The sequence below is a fragment of the Limulus polyphemus genome, unplaced genomic scaffold (assembly GCF_000517525.1).
Source record: "Limulus polyphemus unplaced genomic scaffold, Limulus_polyphemus-2.1.2 Scaffold5378, whole genome shotgun sequence".
NCBI classification, from domain to species: domain Eukaryota; kingdom Metazoa; phylum Arthropoda; class Merostomata; order Xiphosura; family Limulidae; genus Limulus; species Limulus polyphemus.
The window spans coordinates 11,532-25,268 of NW_013670988.1; the positions used below are offsets into that span (position 1 = coordinate 11,532).

Consider the following 13,737-nt stretch of genomic DNA (forward strand, 5'->3'; position numbering starts at 1 on the left):
ATCTGTTTCTCCGTTATCTAACTATTGCTAGGTCGCTGGGCCAATCTCAATCAAACTTTGTGGGATGATAGTTTGGAACAAGGGGTATGTTAGTGGGTGGCTAATAACCTTTCCACCCATTTATTGCTGTTATTGAGCATTTATCATCTTTGATGTAAGTTTACGTTAACTACATTCATTGATGGCGCCACGTTCTTACACAAGAAAAAACTTTATTAAATTTTCTGTAACACATACACACAGTGTGGAAGGAGGGCACACATAAGTAATATATATCTCAGAGAGTGCACTAGCACTCTGTATGGAGGAATGCAAAGAAAAAGCTGCCGCCACTATTGCAATAATACATAAGCTCAGCTAAAGTTTCTACTCCAACAGCCACCATAAGGCTAATATGGAGAGCCGTTTTTTTTTGTTTTTTTTTTCAGTTATAGCAACTTCTTACTTTTAATGCTTGGAGACGGCTTGAATGGGTAATTAAGAAAACCTTTAATATGAATTTAACGTAACAGCAAATGTACAACGTTTCGACAAGGTTTTGTCATCATCAGGTACCAAAGTTTTTCTTCATTACCCATTCAAGCCGTCTCGAAGCATTATTAGTCTCAAAGAGGGTTCCTCATCATCGAACTTCTTACTGTGACCTATGACCTTTCAACCTCGGCTTATGATATATTTATGCAGCCATTGACCGTCTATTAATTAATCACGTGAAACGCTGTTGATGGACATTAGAGCTGGGTGTTGAAAGTGGTTAACAGCAAGCGTCCCTATCGCCAGTACTTTGGCTACTACCCCTTCCGACCATCGCACAGTGTATACCATGTTTCAAGTATATACATATCGAGTTCTTAAAGCTTATACGAAACATTTGGTGAGGTAATAATGAATAGTGTAATAATATGTTATGTTATAAATAAATTGTGTGAAAGTTAGGATTTTTGTGTTAATTATCATAGCAACCACCCACACATTTTTTTGGTTCATTACCCGGACAAAGAACGGGTATTTCAGCCTGTATATAGTATTTCGCAAACCACACTTCATCTGCCATATTTAGTGCCGAAAACGCCTTTCACCAATGCCAGGGATCATCAGGCCAACTAGAACACGACAGACATAGCAGTAGTCTAGGCCCTATTTATAACATTAATTTCATGAACAGCAACCTATGGTGTGACCTATTTTAAATAAGTGAATTGTAATTATCACCTATCGTATCTAAATCCTTTACAAATGAGAAGTAAGGTAGGTATTAATAACACAAAATAATTTATTTACGTCAAACACCAATTATTTATTATTATTGTATTTGAATTAACTTTACTTTCATCCAGAAGAACTGGCGAAACAGGTAGTTTTTTTCTGCATATTTTAATAAAATTTCAAATTTAAGTTCCCAAAAATTGGTATTCATACGTGAGCAATTCAACCATTGGTTAAGTAAACACAAGAAACAAGCATGTAAAAGCTAAACTGCATTACTGTTTTGATTCTGTAATGGATTATATTATCTTTACCTTCATTTGTAGTTACTAGCTCTCAAAATCAGAAATAGTAATTTCTATAATTGTTTGTTTGTTTTTGGAAGGTTACGCAAAGCTACGTGAGGACTATTGCGTTAGCCGTCCCTAATTTAGAAGTGATAACTAGATGTAAGGCAGCTAGTCAACACTACCCACCGCCAACTCTTGGGCTACTCTTTAACAACGAAGAATAGGATTGATCACCACATTATAACGCTACCACGGCTGAAAGGGACCTGCAGATTGCGAGTCCAGGCCCCTAACTACTACCAGGCCATGCAGGCTTGAAGCTATTTTTATATAACTGAGATTATTATTAACATTTGTGACATGTAAAACTTAAAAAACCAACAACAAACTTATGTATTCCTGTCATGCTGTAAGTTTAGGACAAAACAATTTCAACGCGATACTTGATTATGTACAAAACCAAAGATATTTTATTATTGATATGTGAAAATAACTTGATTTACATTAATTTATTTTACTACATAATTGTAATAAACAATGGTTGATAGTCATATATACCAAAAAACGTGTACAAATAGTTATATGATTATTTTATATAATAGGCTAAAGAAATAACAAATTACTAACATATTAATCCAAATCTGTAAAAGTACTATCTAAAAAAAAACGTGTACTACAATTTCTAATGTAAACAAGGATAAGGCACTAAAAATATATATTCTCGTATATACTAAAAACTACAGTTTAGAAACAGTGGCTTCTGTTTCCTTTGCCTTGACACAAGTCACGCCGTTCGCACGTGATAGCATGGATCTTATAACACTGAGAAACGGCTAGTAAGTGACCTTGCTTGAGAACACATTACTTCAAAGTTGCACAAGTCTCAACACTGACGTCCTTATAGCAATACACCATTCCATTAGATGAATAGAGGTCTACAATTTTAAGAATTTCTAGTCTACTGTGGTCACGTGGCTAATATTGGTCAACACAAGTAGACGAACAATAAAAAAGCCTGCGTGCTGTTTACATTTCAGTTAATCAATGAATGACTTTGTATCTTAGAAGCTATCAGTTATCTATCGATATAGCTATGTTGAATAGTATCTTGTCAATTGTGATTTGGGCTAAATAAATATGTCTCTAAATTATCTAGCTTCTTGGTGCATTATAATTTAAATTATTTAAAATTATTCATTGTAATTATATATTGGGGTTTCTTACTGGACAGATAGTTTAAGATTTTCAATTAAGTTGAGTTTTCTAGTTACCTACTATGACGCGGTTATCATAATCACATATTTGGTTAAACTTAACATTGGTGTTCAGTAGATTCAAAACTGAATATTTGTTTGTATTATTGTTATTTACTAAAAATAATTATTTGTTTTTATTGAGGTTTTAAGCACTGATAGCTGAAAAGAAGAAAAAGATTCGTTTATACATGTGTTCAGTATACTGAAAGCTGAAGAAGACCTTCACTCATATTGGTGGTAAATTCCCCCAAAACATAAACTTTGTTGACGCACAAAATGTTCACATGTTTTTTGTGCTTTTTTTTTACACAAAGGTTTTATACACAAACTTAACATATTAATTTCAATAAATACAGTCACAAAATTTTCAATTAAGCACATACAAACTTTAAAATACTTACTTCGTTCAAGGGCTAAAAGAAACACATAAAACTATGGCAAATAATTTTTTTACTTCTTTTTTTAGAAAAGTTTAAAAAAAAATGCTTCTTGTGTAGAAATCGACATCTTCATGTTTTTCCTCACTCTTACTGAATTTTACAGAAGTGGAAGCGAATCTTTCGTCTGATCTATTAAAGCAAAAAACAGTAAATATTAGGACAATCCGTATTGGAACACAAAGCACAAATAATACCTAAAACAAAAGTAGCTCGAAATGTTTGATGTACAATTTTAGTAAGGAAAAATTAGTACATAATTATGTTTATCTTCACAGAAACATCTTTTCTTTAGAACTTTTGAAAGTCAAAGAATTGTGTAACTAACCATCTTAAAAATGGTCATTATTCTACTCTGTAGTTAAACACATCTAGTACTGTATAAATTTAGTTCAACATGCCATGAATAACAATAGATAAGTTGTGAACTGTAATTAACATTATGCAGTCACTAAGCTGTTTGGGTTTATTACTATTATTACCAGTAATATTTATTATTGTAAAGAAACCAACCAGGATAAGCGTCTTCTGGCATGAATTGTGAATTGTTTCCAGCACTTGTACACTGGTATTCATGATCATTGTTTACTGGTGCAGTTGGAGTACGATCAGCTATTAACTCATAGCAGGGAATGTAATTTGGTGACATCAAAGGTTGTACTGAGTTCGTCATAGTTATTACGTGAGTACTGTTTTGGACTGTCTGTATTCCCTATAGGTGTGGATAGAAATGGAATTAATAATAAATTTATCAATTAATGATAACATTCTTAATCATTTATTATATATTTCCCCATGAAAAATAGAAACAAATTAATTAAGGATATCTACAAAGCACTAAAAAACTTTGTGAACGTTATGATAATAAAGTTAGAAAAAACTACCTTTACACTCCAGATAATTATAACAGAACTTATATTTCAACCAGCGTTTTGCTTTTGTGGCTTCTTCAGGGCTAGTACATATTTATATGTTTCACTTTGAATTTTGATCCAATTATAGATTTGAGTTAAGTTTTATCAGTATCTAATCCTTTCTAAATACTCAACAACTTCGATACGTAAAACAGATAGTTCTTGTGCAGAAATGTTAAATAAAATAACGAAATGAAAATCAACGTTTTTTACTTGCATAATCATTTAATTGTAAAGATTAAAAATAAAAAATATACAAGTTAAAAGAAACTTAAAACTCTACATGTTTCGATGTAAATATTCTACCATCTTCAGGAGAATCCATCAAGAAGTACACATAACATTGCTTATAAACCTAAAGTACGTGTATAATTAGCATATATGTACAATGGCACTAATTACAACAATAATTCCCAAAAATTTATTTCGATGGTTCTTGGGCCTAAATCTCTATTTAAATTCCTTTTGTTTTAACAATTTCTAAGGATTCTCTTATATTTAGTTCATATTTTTCAGTTAACTATTTAAGAATTTTTACAATATCTCAATCAATAATATGTTTAAAATTCGCCACATGATTCGCCAAAGCTGATTCACCCGTTTTTAATTTATCCACAGCCCATTGCTACCTTGTTTCCTTATTTTTTGATGCTTCCATTACTACTTCCTAATTTTTTATTTTAAAAATGTTTGCACTTGTTGAAAGTAAAATTTGAAATTGCGTGGCATTAAATCGAGTGTGTGATATTAACAGTAAAATATGAAATTATGTGGCTTTAGATTGAGTGTGTACGATTAACAGCAAAGTCTGAAGGTAGGTATCTTTAAACTGATCATTGAGTGTGTGATATTTAAAGTAAAATTTGGGATTACGTGACTTTAGATTGAGTGTGTTATACCAAGAGGCATATTCCAGGTGCTTTGGACTTGGACAGAGTCTGAAATATGACAAATAAGTGGATACATGAATCATTTTAGATTAAGCATATAATACTGCAAAATACAGGTTGGTTGGTTTTCGCTTTAATGTATGATATTAATAGACAAATACCGCGATGGCTGGTTTTGCTTGTTGCATATTATTTTAAGAAATACCATGTTACTTGTTTTTGGTTTGACTGTAACAGTTTCCAGTTCTCAGAAATGAACTTAAGTGTTGATAAAAGAATTCCTTCCTAGCAAGGACTCCTTTCTTAGCAGAATAGACTGTGTCTTATTTATTCTTGCTGTTCATTTGATTAGTGAAGATAATGAAAGAATTCCTACGACAAATGATTTTTTTTTGTCGTGAAAGTGTGATAGCTGAAATTTTAAAAATAATTAATTACAATTATTTGCATACTTTCTAATATTAGAAATACCCTTATTGTTGCTATACCTGCCCTTAGAACCCATGCAGAAAATTAATGCTATAAATTAGACTCGTAAGGAACTTGAGGATTGAATTATGTATTGAAATGTATGTACCAGCCCACCAGTGGTACAGCGGTATGTCTGCGGACTTACAACGCTATCATCCGGGTTTCGATACCCGTGGTGGGGAGAGCACAGATAGCCCTTTGTGTATCTTTGTGCTTAACTACAAACAAACAAACTTGTACCTTCTATTGTGTAGTTACTTTGTGATACGAGACATAATAAACGGCACAAGTAATGCGTCAAAATACTTTTATATCGACTGAAATAGAAATGAAAGCAATGATATCAAGTTCCAATTATTATAGATTCTCATGACACGTTATTTTCAAAGGTATAAAGCAAGTTGTGTATTAATGAAAACTTTATAAATGAAATATTGCAATATATTTTTTAATATAAACACTAAAACTAAACTGTGAATTAGCACAATTGTTTAGTTCTTGAATAATATGTTATCCTTTCTGATGCACTTTGATTAAATAAGTTCATTAAATTAGTCACTCGATGGAATTTATAATACATACTACTATACGGACTGGTTTGCTGATCTCGGAAAATCTTCTTGCTGCATATACTTCAAAAGCGGTCTAAAACAAGATTAAAGAAAAAGGAGGTGATCAAGAATATGGTTAAAATCGCATTTCGTTACACATTTTAACGCATAAAACATATGTTTTCTTATGCCAATAAAATTTTAACAAAAAACACCATGAATAATAGTTACTTTAGCACAATCAATTGCACGATGAGAAGTACGGTTAGGTATAAAGTGTTTTTTCTAAATCGCACAGTAGAACCATTAAGATACGAAACCCTATGATCCAAGTGCTTTGAAAGGTGAACTTTTCTTCTTCTTCTCGTTCTCAATTTGCCCCTGAAGAAGAAAGGTTCTCCTTTCAAAAGCACTTGGATAGTAGGGTTTCGTATCTTTGTGTTAAGTTGGTTTCTTAAACCTGCATGTTTTCCTAACATCGTGACAGTAGAACCGTGGATAAATCAAAACTAAAAAATACAATGTATTTTTTAAAAAAACACCCATTTTTGCTGTTCAGTTTAAACTTTAACGTAGAAGTGTTTGAACCTAGTCCTATTCAGTACTAGGCGTGATCTTTCTTTAAAACTGATCCTGTTTAAATATATACATAGTAATATATTTATAAGTTAGAAAGAAAAATAGAAAGTTTCCTCTCAAGAAACAAACGAAGAATTTGTACTTACGTTGATGCAAGGCGATATTATTCCAAAAGACGCAAAGATACACATGTAACATGAGATTGTTTTCAGAGCCTCCATTATGTCTATTACAAGTGGATTTTGCAGAGTGTCCTAAAATAAAAGTAAAATTGTTAACACTCACAATATTATAAAAGATGTGTTGAACCATGTGACTGAAACATTTTATAGGAAATTAAGTATTATATTTTTTGTTAAAACTTAGATACTAAATCAAAGCTACAGTTAAACCTATTCACGATAATGAATGAAAGCTGGATTAAATGTTAAAATATGTTTCCATTTTAAGTTTGTTTGCTTGCTTAGAATTTTCTCGCAAAGCTACACAATGGCTATCTTTGCATAGCCGCCCCTAATTTGAACTGATAAGTTAGAGAAAAAATGGTTTGATTTTTTTTTGTTTGGTTTAAAGCAAAGCTACAATGGCTTGTCTGCTGTGTTCACTGTGGGAAATCGAATCCGGAATTTTAGCGTTATGAGTGCGTAAACTTACCTACAGAAGAAAGTCAACATCAAATATCACCACTATATTCTTGGGCTACCTTCATCTGACCAAATAAGGTTACCATCATTCTTTATTTTTAAACACATCCATGACCTCTTTTTGGATCAACGTGACGCAAAACAAAAACCCTTGGATTCACAGTCCGATAATGCTGGCTAATTGAATACCCAGTACCTAGTTCAGTTTACTAATAACACGTTCGAGAGGCTCGTTATTTTCTATACATCAGCTATATAGTTTTTGTGTTGTGCAAATGATAAAATACGCAGAACTAAGAAATTATATAACATTTTAAAAATATATGTATGACAAAACTTATCAAACACTATCGTAACCAAATTAAACATAATTTTGCGTTTAATGATTAAAAAGATGAAAAAAAAACACGTATATTCTGAAGGCTTCTAGGAACACAAGTCATAATAAACTTTTTCCAATTCTCTATGATGATGATGAAACCATGAAAATTACACGTATCTTAAAGGATCTGGCAGATTCCGGAAGACAGAAAAAATAAGTCTTGCGTCTGTTATAGTTATCAAAACACCTAATGATGAGATTTGTTCTTTTACCATCAACTTTAAACTTGATAGTGTTGTATAGCTGATATAGGTGACTAATGTTGTTGAAGAGGGTATTAACAGTAAATACAGAAACCAAACTAAAGTTTCTGTTTACTAGATCTTTTTATAGTTTGATTCAAAAAGGATAACTTCGTCCCAAACATTCTTTCTTTTCTGCTAGGACTAATAAACAAAGCATATTCGTAGCATGTATAATATTATCACAAACTGTGCTGCACAACGATTTTGTTAATTAGACAAATACAGATATTGCAAGCAAGGAAGTTAAAAAGCAACAGACTTGTACTGTACTTTTTTTTACTTTTCGTGCAAACCACACAAAGCCTATCTTTGCACCTCACCATTAATTTTAAAATGATACGTTAGATAGAAATCAGCCAGACGAAAGCACCACCTATCCGTTTTTTAGGTTACTCTCGTCACGCTAAATGGTGAGAGTTGGCCATTACTTTTATAGTAGCCACAAACCCTCAGATTCATAGTCCCAGCATTGCCAGATGGTTAGGGCGTTTGACTCGTAATCGAATCCCCGTACCAACAAACATACTCGCCATTTCAGCCATGGGGGCATTATAATGTAACGGTCAATCTCACTATTCGTTGGTAAAAGAGTAGCCTAAGCGTTGGCGGTGGGTAGTGATGACTAGCTGCCTTCCCTCTAGGCTTTCACTGTTAAATTAGGCCTGACTAGCACAGACAGCCTTCGTGTACCTTCGCGCGAAATTCAAAACAAACCAAAACAATCATACTCCTAGCATGCTAACTACCAGCACGCCTGGCCATAAAGCGTACAAATTATCATATTTTGAAGTTATATAAAATAAAAATTATGTTACTTGAAAAAGTGAGACATTTTGATGTTAAAAATAAAGAGGCTAATGATACGTCAAAATTGCTAAAACTTTCCCAGTTGTGTTATATTTAATACAATGATTTGAAAGCAATAAGTGATACGTGGTAATTTACTTACAAGGAAGATGTAGCTATAATAAATAACAGCTAAATAACCAGTAGCAGTCACGAAAGGGTTCACGATCAGCCATGGAAGTAGCATTCCTTTCTTCTTGTACTACAATAGAATAATACAGTTGTATCCCAAGCATCAGTGTTTAGATATATTCCTTACAAGAGTGTGGTAATAAACCAAATAGTTAGAATTATACTTGAATAGCTAGAACCTGAACCCATTAAACTGTAATTGTGATAAACACTAAACATATACAAACGTGTTCAATAAAAGCCGATTACTAATTAACGACTGAAGATCGCCACATAATTTACTTCACTGAAATTTATGTATCTAGAAAGAAGAAAAGTTTCTATCGACGAACTATATTACAGCTATCATCACCATCCAGTGGCATATGTACGATTTGTAAAGCCCCACCTTAAAAAAAAAGCAGTATTTGCTATATTGTCTAGCTTTCGTTTGGCCCTCTGAGCCCCCAACCCGTCACTATCACCACTCAAGTTTTTAAACTTAGGAGAAAATTGTTACATTTCAACCCGTTTAAAAACCAATTTTACCTAATATCTTAATCTCTTAACAGTTAAAGGATTACACAGCAAGTAAAATGTTTTTTTGACAGTATCATTTGTACACTAAACAGTTAAATGATTACTTTCAGAGACAAGACTTAAATTACAGAATAACATCATAATACAACAAGTTAAAAGTTTTTGAAACAATTAATACTCCTTTTGGAGTTAATTCCAAATTTTTTTAACAGCATTGTTTTTACATGCCAGGTTAGATTGAGCATGATCACTTGTAAGAGTAGTACAATTACTTACCGAGTTACCTATAAAGAGGAATATACTAGATAATATCCAAATCACGTTCAAGAGCACAGCAAAAATGACTAGTTGCCGACTCACTGTGAAAAACAAAATACTCACAGTTGTGAAACAAAACTTTTTTATAATTGTATTAGAATAGTAGTCTTGAAATACTCTCACTTTTAAAAATACGTTTTGTCTAAATACCTAAGAATACTGTTTTGGAAATATGATATAGAATATTCAATTTATATACATATATAAAAGGCTTTATGCTATCAACAAGTCTTCAGTGTATTTATTTTCCTACAAATATTACTCCTTCCACACAATGGATTTACATATACATGGCCTCACTTCCAATTTAGTCAATTTAATAAAGCACTTTCAAGCCAGTTTTAGTTATTACCTGCTTTCAACTTTGTTATTCTTAAATTTCATCCAAATACCCAAAAACTAGAGGTTGTTCTACTAGTAAGCATCAGATAAAGAATGAGTTTATACATAAAGAAAAGTTAATATTTTCCTAAACTGGAAATGTATCTCCGATAGATTCTCACCACCTGTCACAAAATAGCTTTTCTCAATTAGTACTGCCCTCTATCAGCGCAAATTTTCAACGCTCGCCACTTGCCTTCCACATTACACTCCTGCATATCCACATGTAAATGATTATGCAGCAACTCTCCACCAACAGGAACCCAACATAATCCCAGTGGTAACCAACGCCCTCTCCGCATTTGCACTCATTAATCACTTCGAGAGTGGTCAGAAGATTTACACCACATATCACTGGAAGTGGGGAGGCTAGGTGGGAAATGTGATGGGAAGTAAGTATCTATTGGAAATACATTTTCAGTTTAGGAAAAAAATTAACTTCTGATAAAATATCTTACCTCCTCTCACAAAACAGCTAGAATCCCACATTGAACTGGTGGAGGGCCGGTGAAAAAATGATCCCCGTTTAGGAAGCACCCAAAGAGAAACCATGAGGTGTGGAACCAAAAAAGAAAATATTACACCTCAGCGGAAGACTGCGCCACATCTGATCCAGGTATGCTCTTTGCTCTTTTAAAACTATGTCACGAACAGAAAAAGTACAAAAACATGAAGGAATCCCATAATACGTATTACTAATTAATGGGACCTCTAGATGTTGAGTGGGTAAGATGTAACAGACCATAGTGGTAGTTTGACCTCATCAAACAGCTGGTGGTATCTGGAATTGTACAACAGTTCTGTGGTAGGCAGAGGATCACCTTCCATACCAAAATCTATCTCCACTTGCACGCATTTCCAACCAAACCACACCTGATTCACCCCAAACCGACATCCAAAGGATGGTAGGAAGGAGAAAAGTCCCAGTGGGGTGACATCTCTGATCCAAAACCTAGTAACATTGGGTATGGTTCTTCCAGTCCATAGCAGGAGGAGGATACCTGGCCATACACACAAGTGGAAATACATGTGCTGCATCCAGCTATAATCAACACCAGATCTGCCAGTAACTGGCATCCAGCAGATGGTAGGAAGAGGGACTACAAACCTTTGGTGCGTCTCCAGTACTAAATCTGGCAGCATTGGGCATTTTTCATCCAGTCTGTGACAGGAGGAGGGAAACCAGCCATAACAAGTATAGGGGATGGTAGGTAGGAGGAACATCTCAACCTGAGGGCAGACTGCAATATATATATATATAGAGAGAGAGAGAGAGAGAGTAGTGACATGGCAGAGTGCTTCAACCAAAACCTGGTGATATCTGGAATTGTAAATCAGGTCTGTAGTAGGAGGATGGTAATAAGGAGGAATGCCATGGTGGGAAAAGTAATCTGTCAGATATACATTTTAATATGGCGTAGCACTATAACAAAAACCTGGCAATATCTGGAATTGTACATCCATTGACACCCACAAAATGTCACCACCCTACTTTCAACTGAGTGGTATGATGCATAGTCCACCACCCAAGTGGCTAGGAACTGGTAAGTGGCAAGGACTTCCATACTCCACGAGAAGAAGGGAGGGAAAAACGTGTTGGAGAGTCGAGAGGACTGCATCACCACAGATAGTGCAACGGGTGACATTGATACCCTATTTTGAAAAACAGAGCACCACGTCGACGGAGTCGATTAACCAACACCCAGTGGCATCTGGAATTGTACATCAGGTCCACGGTAGGAAGAGTCCCAATGCCACAGAGCATCAGAGATGGGCAAAAATCCCTGTCTGCTTTACTCGTGTATGTACACGAGTGTATGGTCTGGTATTAACATAGTTATGGAGCAAAAGACCACTAGAGAGAACTACTAGCGGTTCTATGGAACACCCCATCTCTATGGTGTGCATAACCTAATCCTGCAAGGTAATTGTTTTGACACAGATGAAAATTGAATGGAAACACAAAACCAACACTTGGTGGCATCTGGAATTGTACATCAGGCCCATGGTAGGAAGAGCTACAATATAATTAACATCGAGCATGGTCACAGGATGGACAGTGCGGATATTTAAAAAGTATACCTGGTCAGACACCACTCGCCACAGAGTGGGATCCACAATACTCTAGCTAAAAGGTCGTATAAATATAGAAATAACAAAAACATAGTAAAGGAAAACGAAGTCTGTAGTATACAGGAAAATGTCAACAAATTTTCGAGAAAAAACAGGCACGTCTGTACAGTACTACTGCCAATTGGGAAGTAACTAACGAGTGGAAACATGGAGAGCGTACTGCTTACAATAAGGGGTTGTGTCACACTCTTATTGGTGGAGAGCTGCTGCATAACTATTTACATGTGGATATGCTGGAGTACGAGGTGGAATGCTAGTGGCAAGCATGGAAAATTTGCACTGACAAAAGGCAGTAATAATAGAGAAAAGTTAGGTTTTGAGAGGAGGAAAGATATCGTATTGGAATAAAGTATTTCTAATACATACAAGCTGAACAAATTCTTTGCATTGAGAAAACTAATGGAATAAATATTTCTCTACATCATATACAACTGTAGTATACAGTTTGTGCCATATTAAGAAGAAACAAATCATTTTCTCTTTAGTAAAATATTGTTGAATAATATTTTTAATTAACAAAAAATATAACTTCCATCATAAGATAAGACAGAGATTTTACAATAAGAAAACCAACAACTTATTTACAATATAATATGGTTGAAGAATCTCTTCCAACTGAACAAACAAAACTTTATATGATTTTAAGAAAAAAAACAAAAACTGCTCTCTGACAGTTATTAAATGAAGTTAATCTTTACAAGGGAAAATACAGAAAAATGTTTTTCTTATAATAAATGTTTGGAAAATATTTTCTAATTAAAAAATAATTTCTTTTCAATTATAGAGTTAAATAAGAGTTTCTATGATTTATAACAAAAATAAGAAATGTTTCTACCATGAAATAATTAAAATCATTTTCCTATTGAACACAATTTCCTTTTTAACATTAAATGAAGCAAGATCTTATACCTCAAGTAAAAGTAAAAAAAAAGAAGCTCCTTCCTAATATGAAATAAGAGTTTTGCAACAAAAAGGAAGAAAATAACTAAACACTTTAAATCTTTTCCAATTAAACAAATAAATATTTCTCTCACTCAAAGTGAAATAAGAACTTATTCAAAATAAAAAAATCGAAGAACTTCTATCATAATGTTACGTCTCTGTGTTCGTTTGTTACTTTTCCGTAAAAAAAATTCTATCCGAAGAAACTTTAGCGATACAAGTCCTTTCTTAAATAAAACTAGTTTTTCTTTTTCAATACAACTTTGCAATACACTTAATTTCCACAGTCACGCTATAACTTAAACAAATGCTTTAATTCACAACGAATGAACGCTATAATTCACAACGAACGAACGATTCACGTGCTTGACTCAATTATCGTCTCTATCTCTGTCTGCAATTCAATTCCATTGTTGCCGTCACTTCTTGGTGGTCTTATATACAAAAATACCATACATCTAGTAAATACTCGAGGCTTCATGAAGCGGCGTGATTTTTCTAGAAGCTCATGACGTGTTACTAGTGTCACGTGACTTCTGCTGTTGTAACACTATTTTAGCATCCCGCAAGTAGACACAGTCTTCAACTCGGATATTCTTTT

General features: G+C 33.7%; 1 protein-coding gene across 1 annotated transcript in view; it reads right to left on the reverse strand.

Annotated features, from left to right (window-relative positions):
• Positions 1 to 1,596: 1,596 nt before the first annotated feature.
• LOC106472491 overlaps positions 1,597 to 13,737 on the reverse strand; it is a 20,673-nt gene continuing 8,532 nt past the window's right edge. The window contains exons 3-8 of the mRNA XM_022401073.1: positions 9,639 to 9,721; positions 8,815 to 8,913; positions 6,741 to 6,848; positions 6,047 to 6,109; positions 3,703 to 3,901; positions 1,597 to 3,321 (exon numbers count right to left, since the gene is read on the reverse strand). Of these exons, the coding sequence (XP_022256781.1) occupies positions 3,290 to 3,321; positions 3,703 to 3,901; positions 6,047 to 6,109; positions 6,741 to 6,848; positions 8,815 to 8,898 (486 nt within the window). The 5' untranslated portion in view covers positions 8,899 to 8,913; positions 9,639 to 9,721 and the 3' untranslated portion in view covers positions 1,597 to 3,289. The remainder of the gene's footprint in view (positions 3,322 to 3,702; positions 3,902 to 6,046; positions 6,110 to 6,740; positions 6,849 to 8,814; positions 8,914 to 9,638; positions 9,722 to 13,737) is intronic.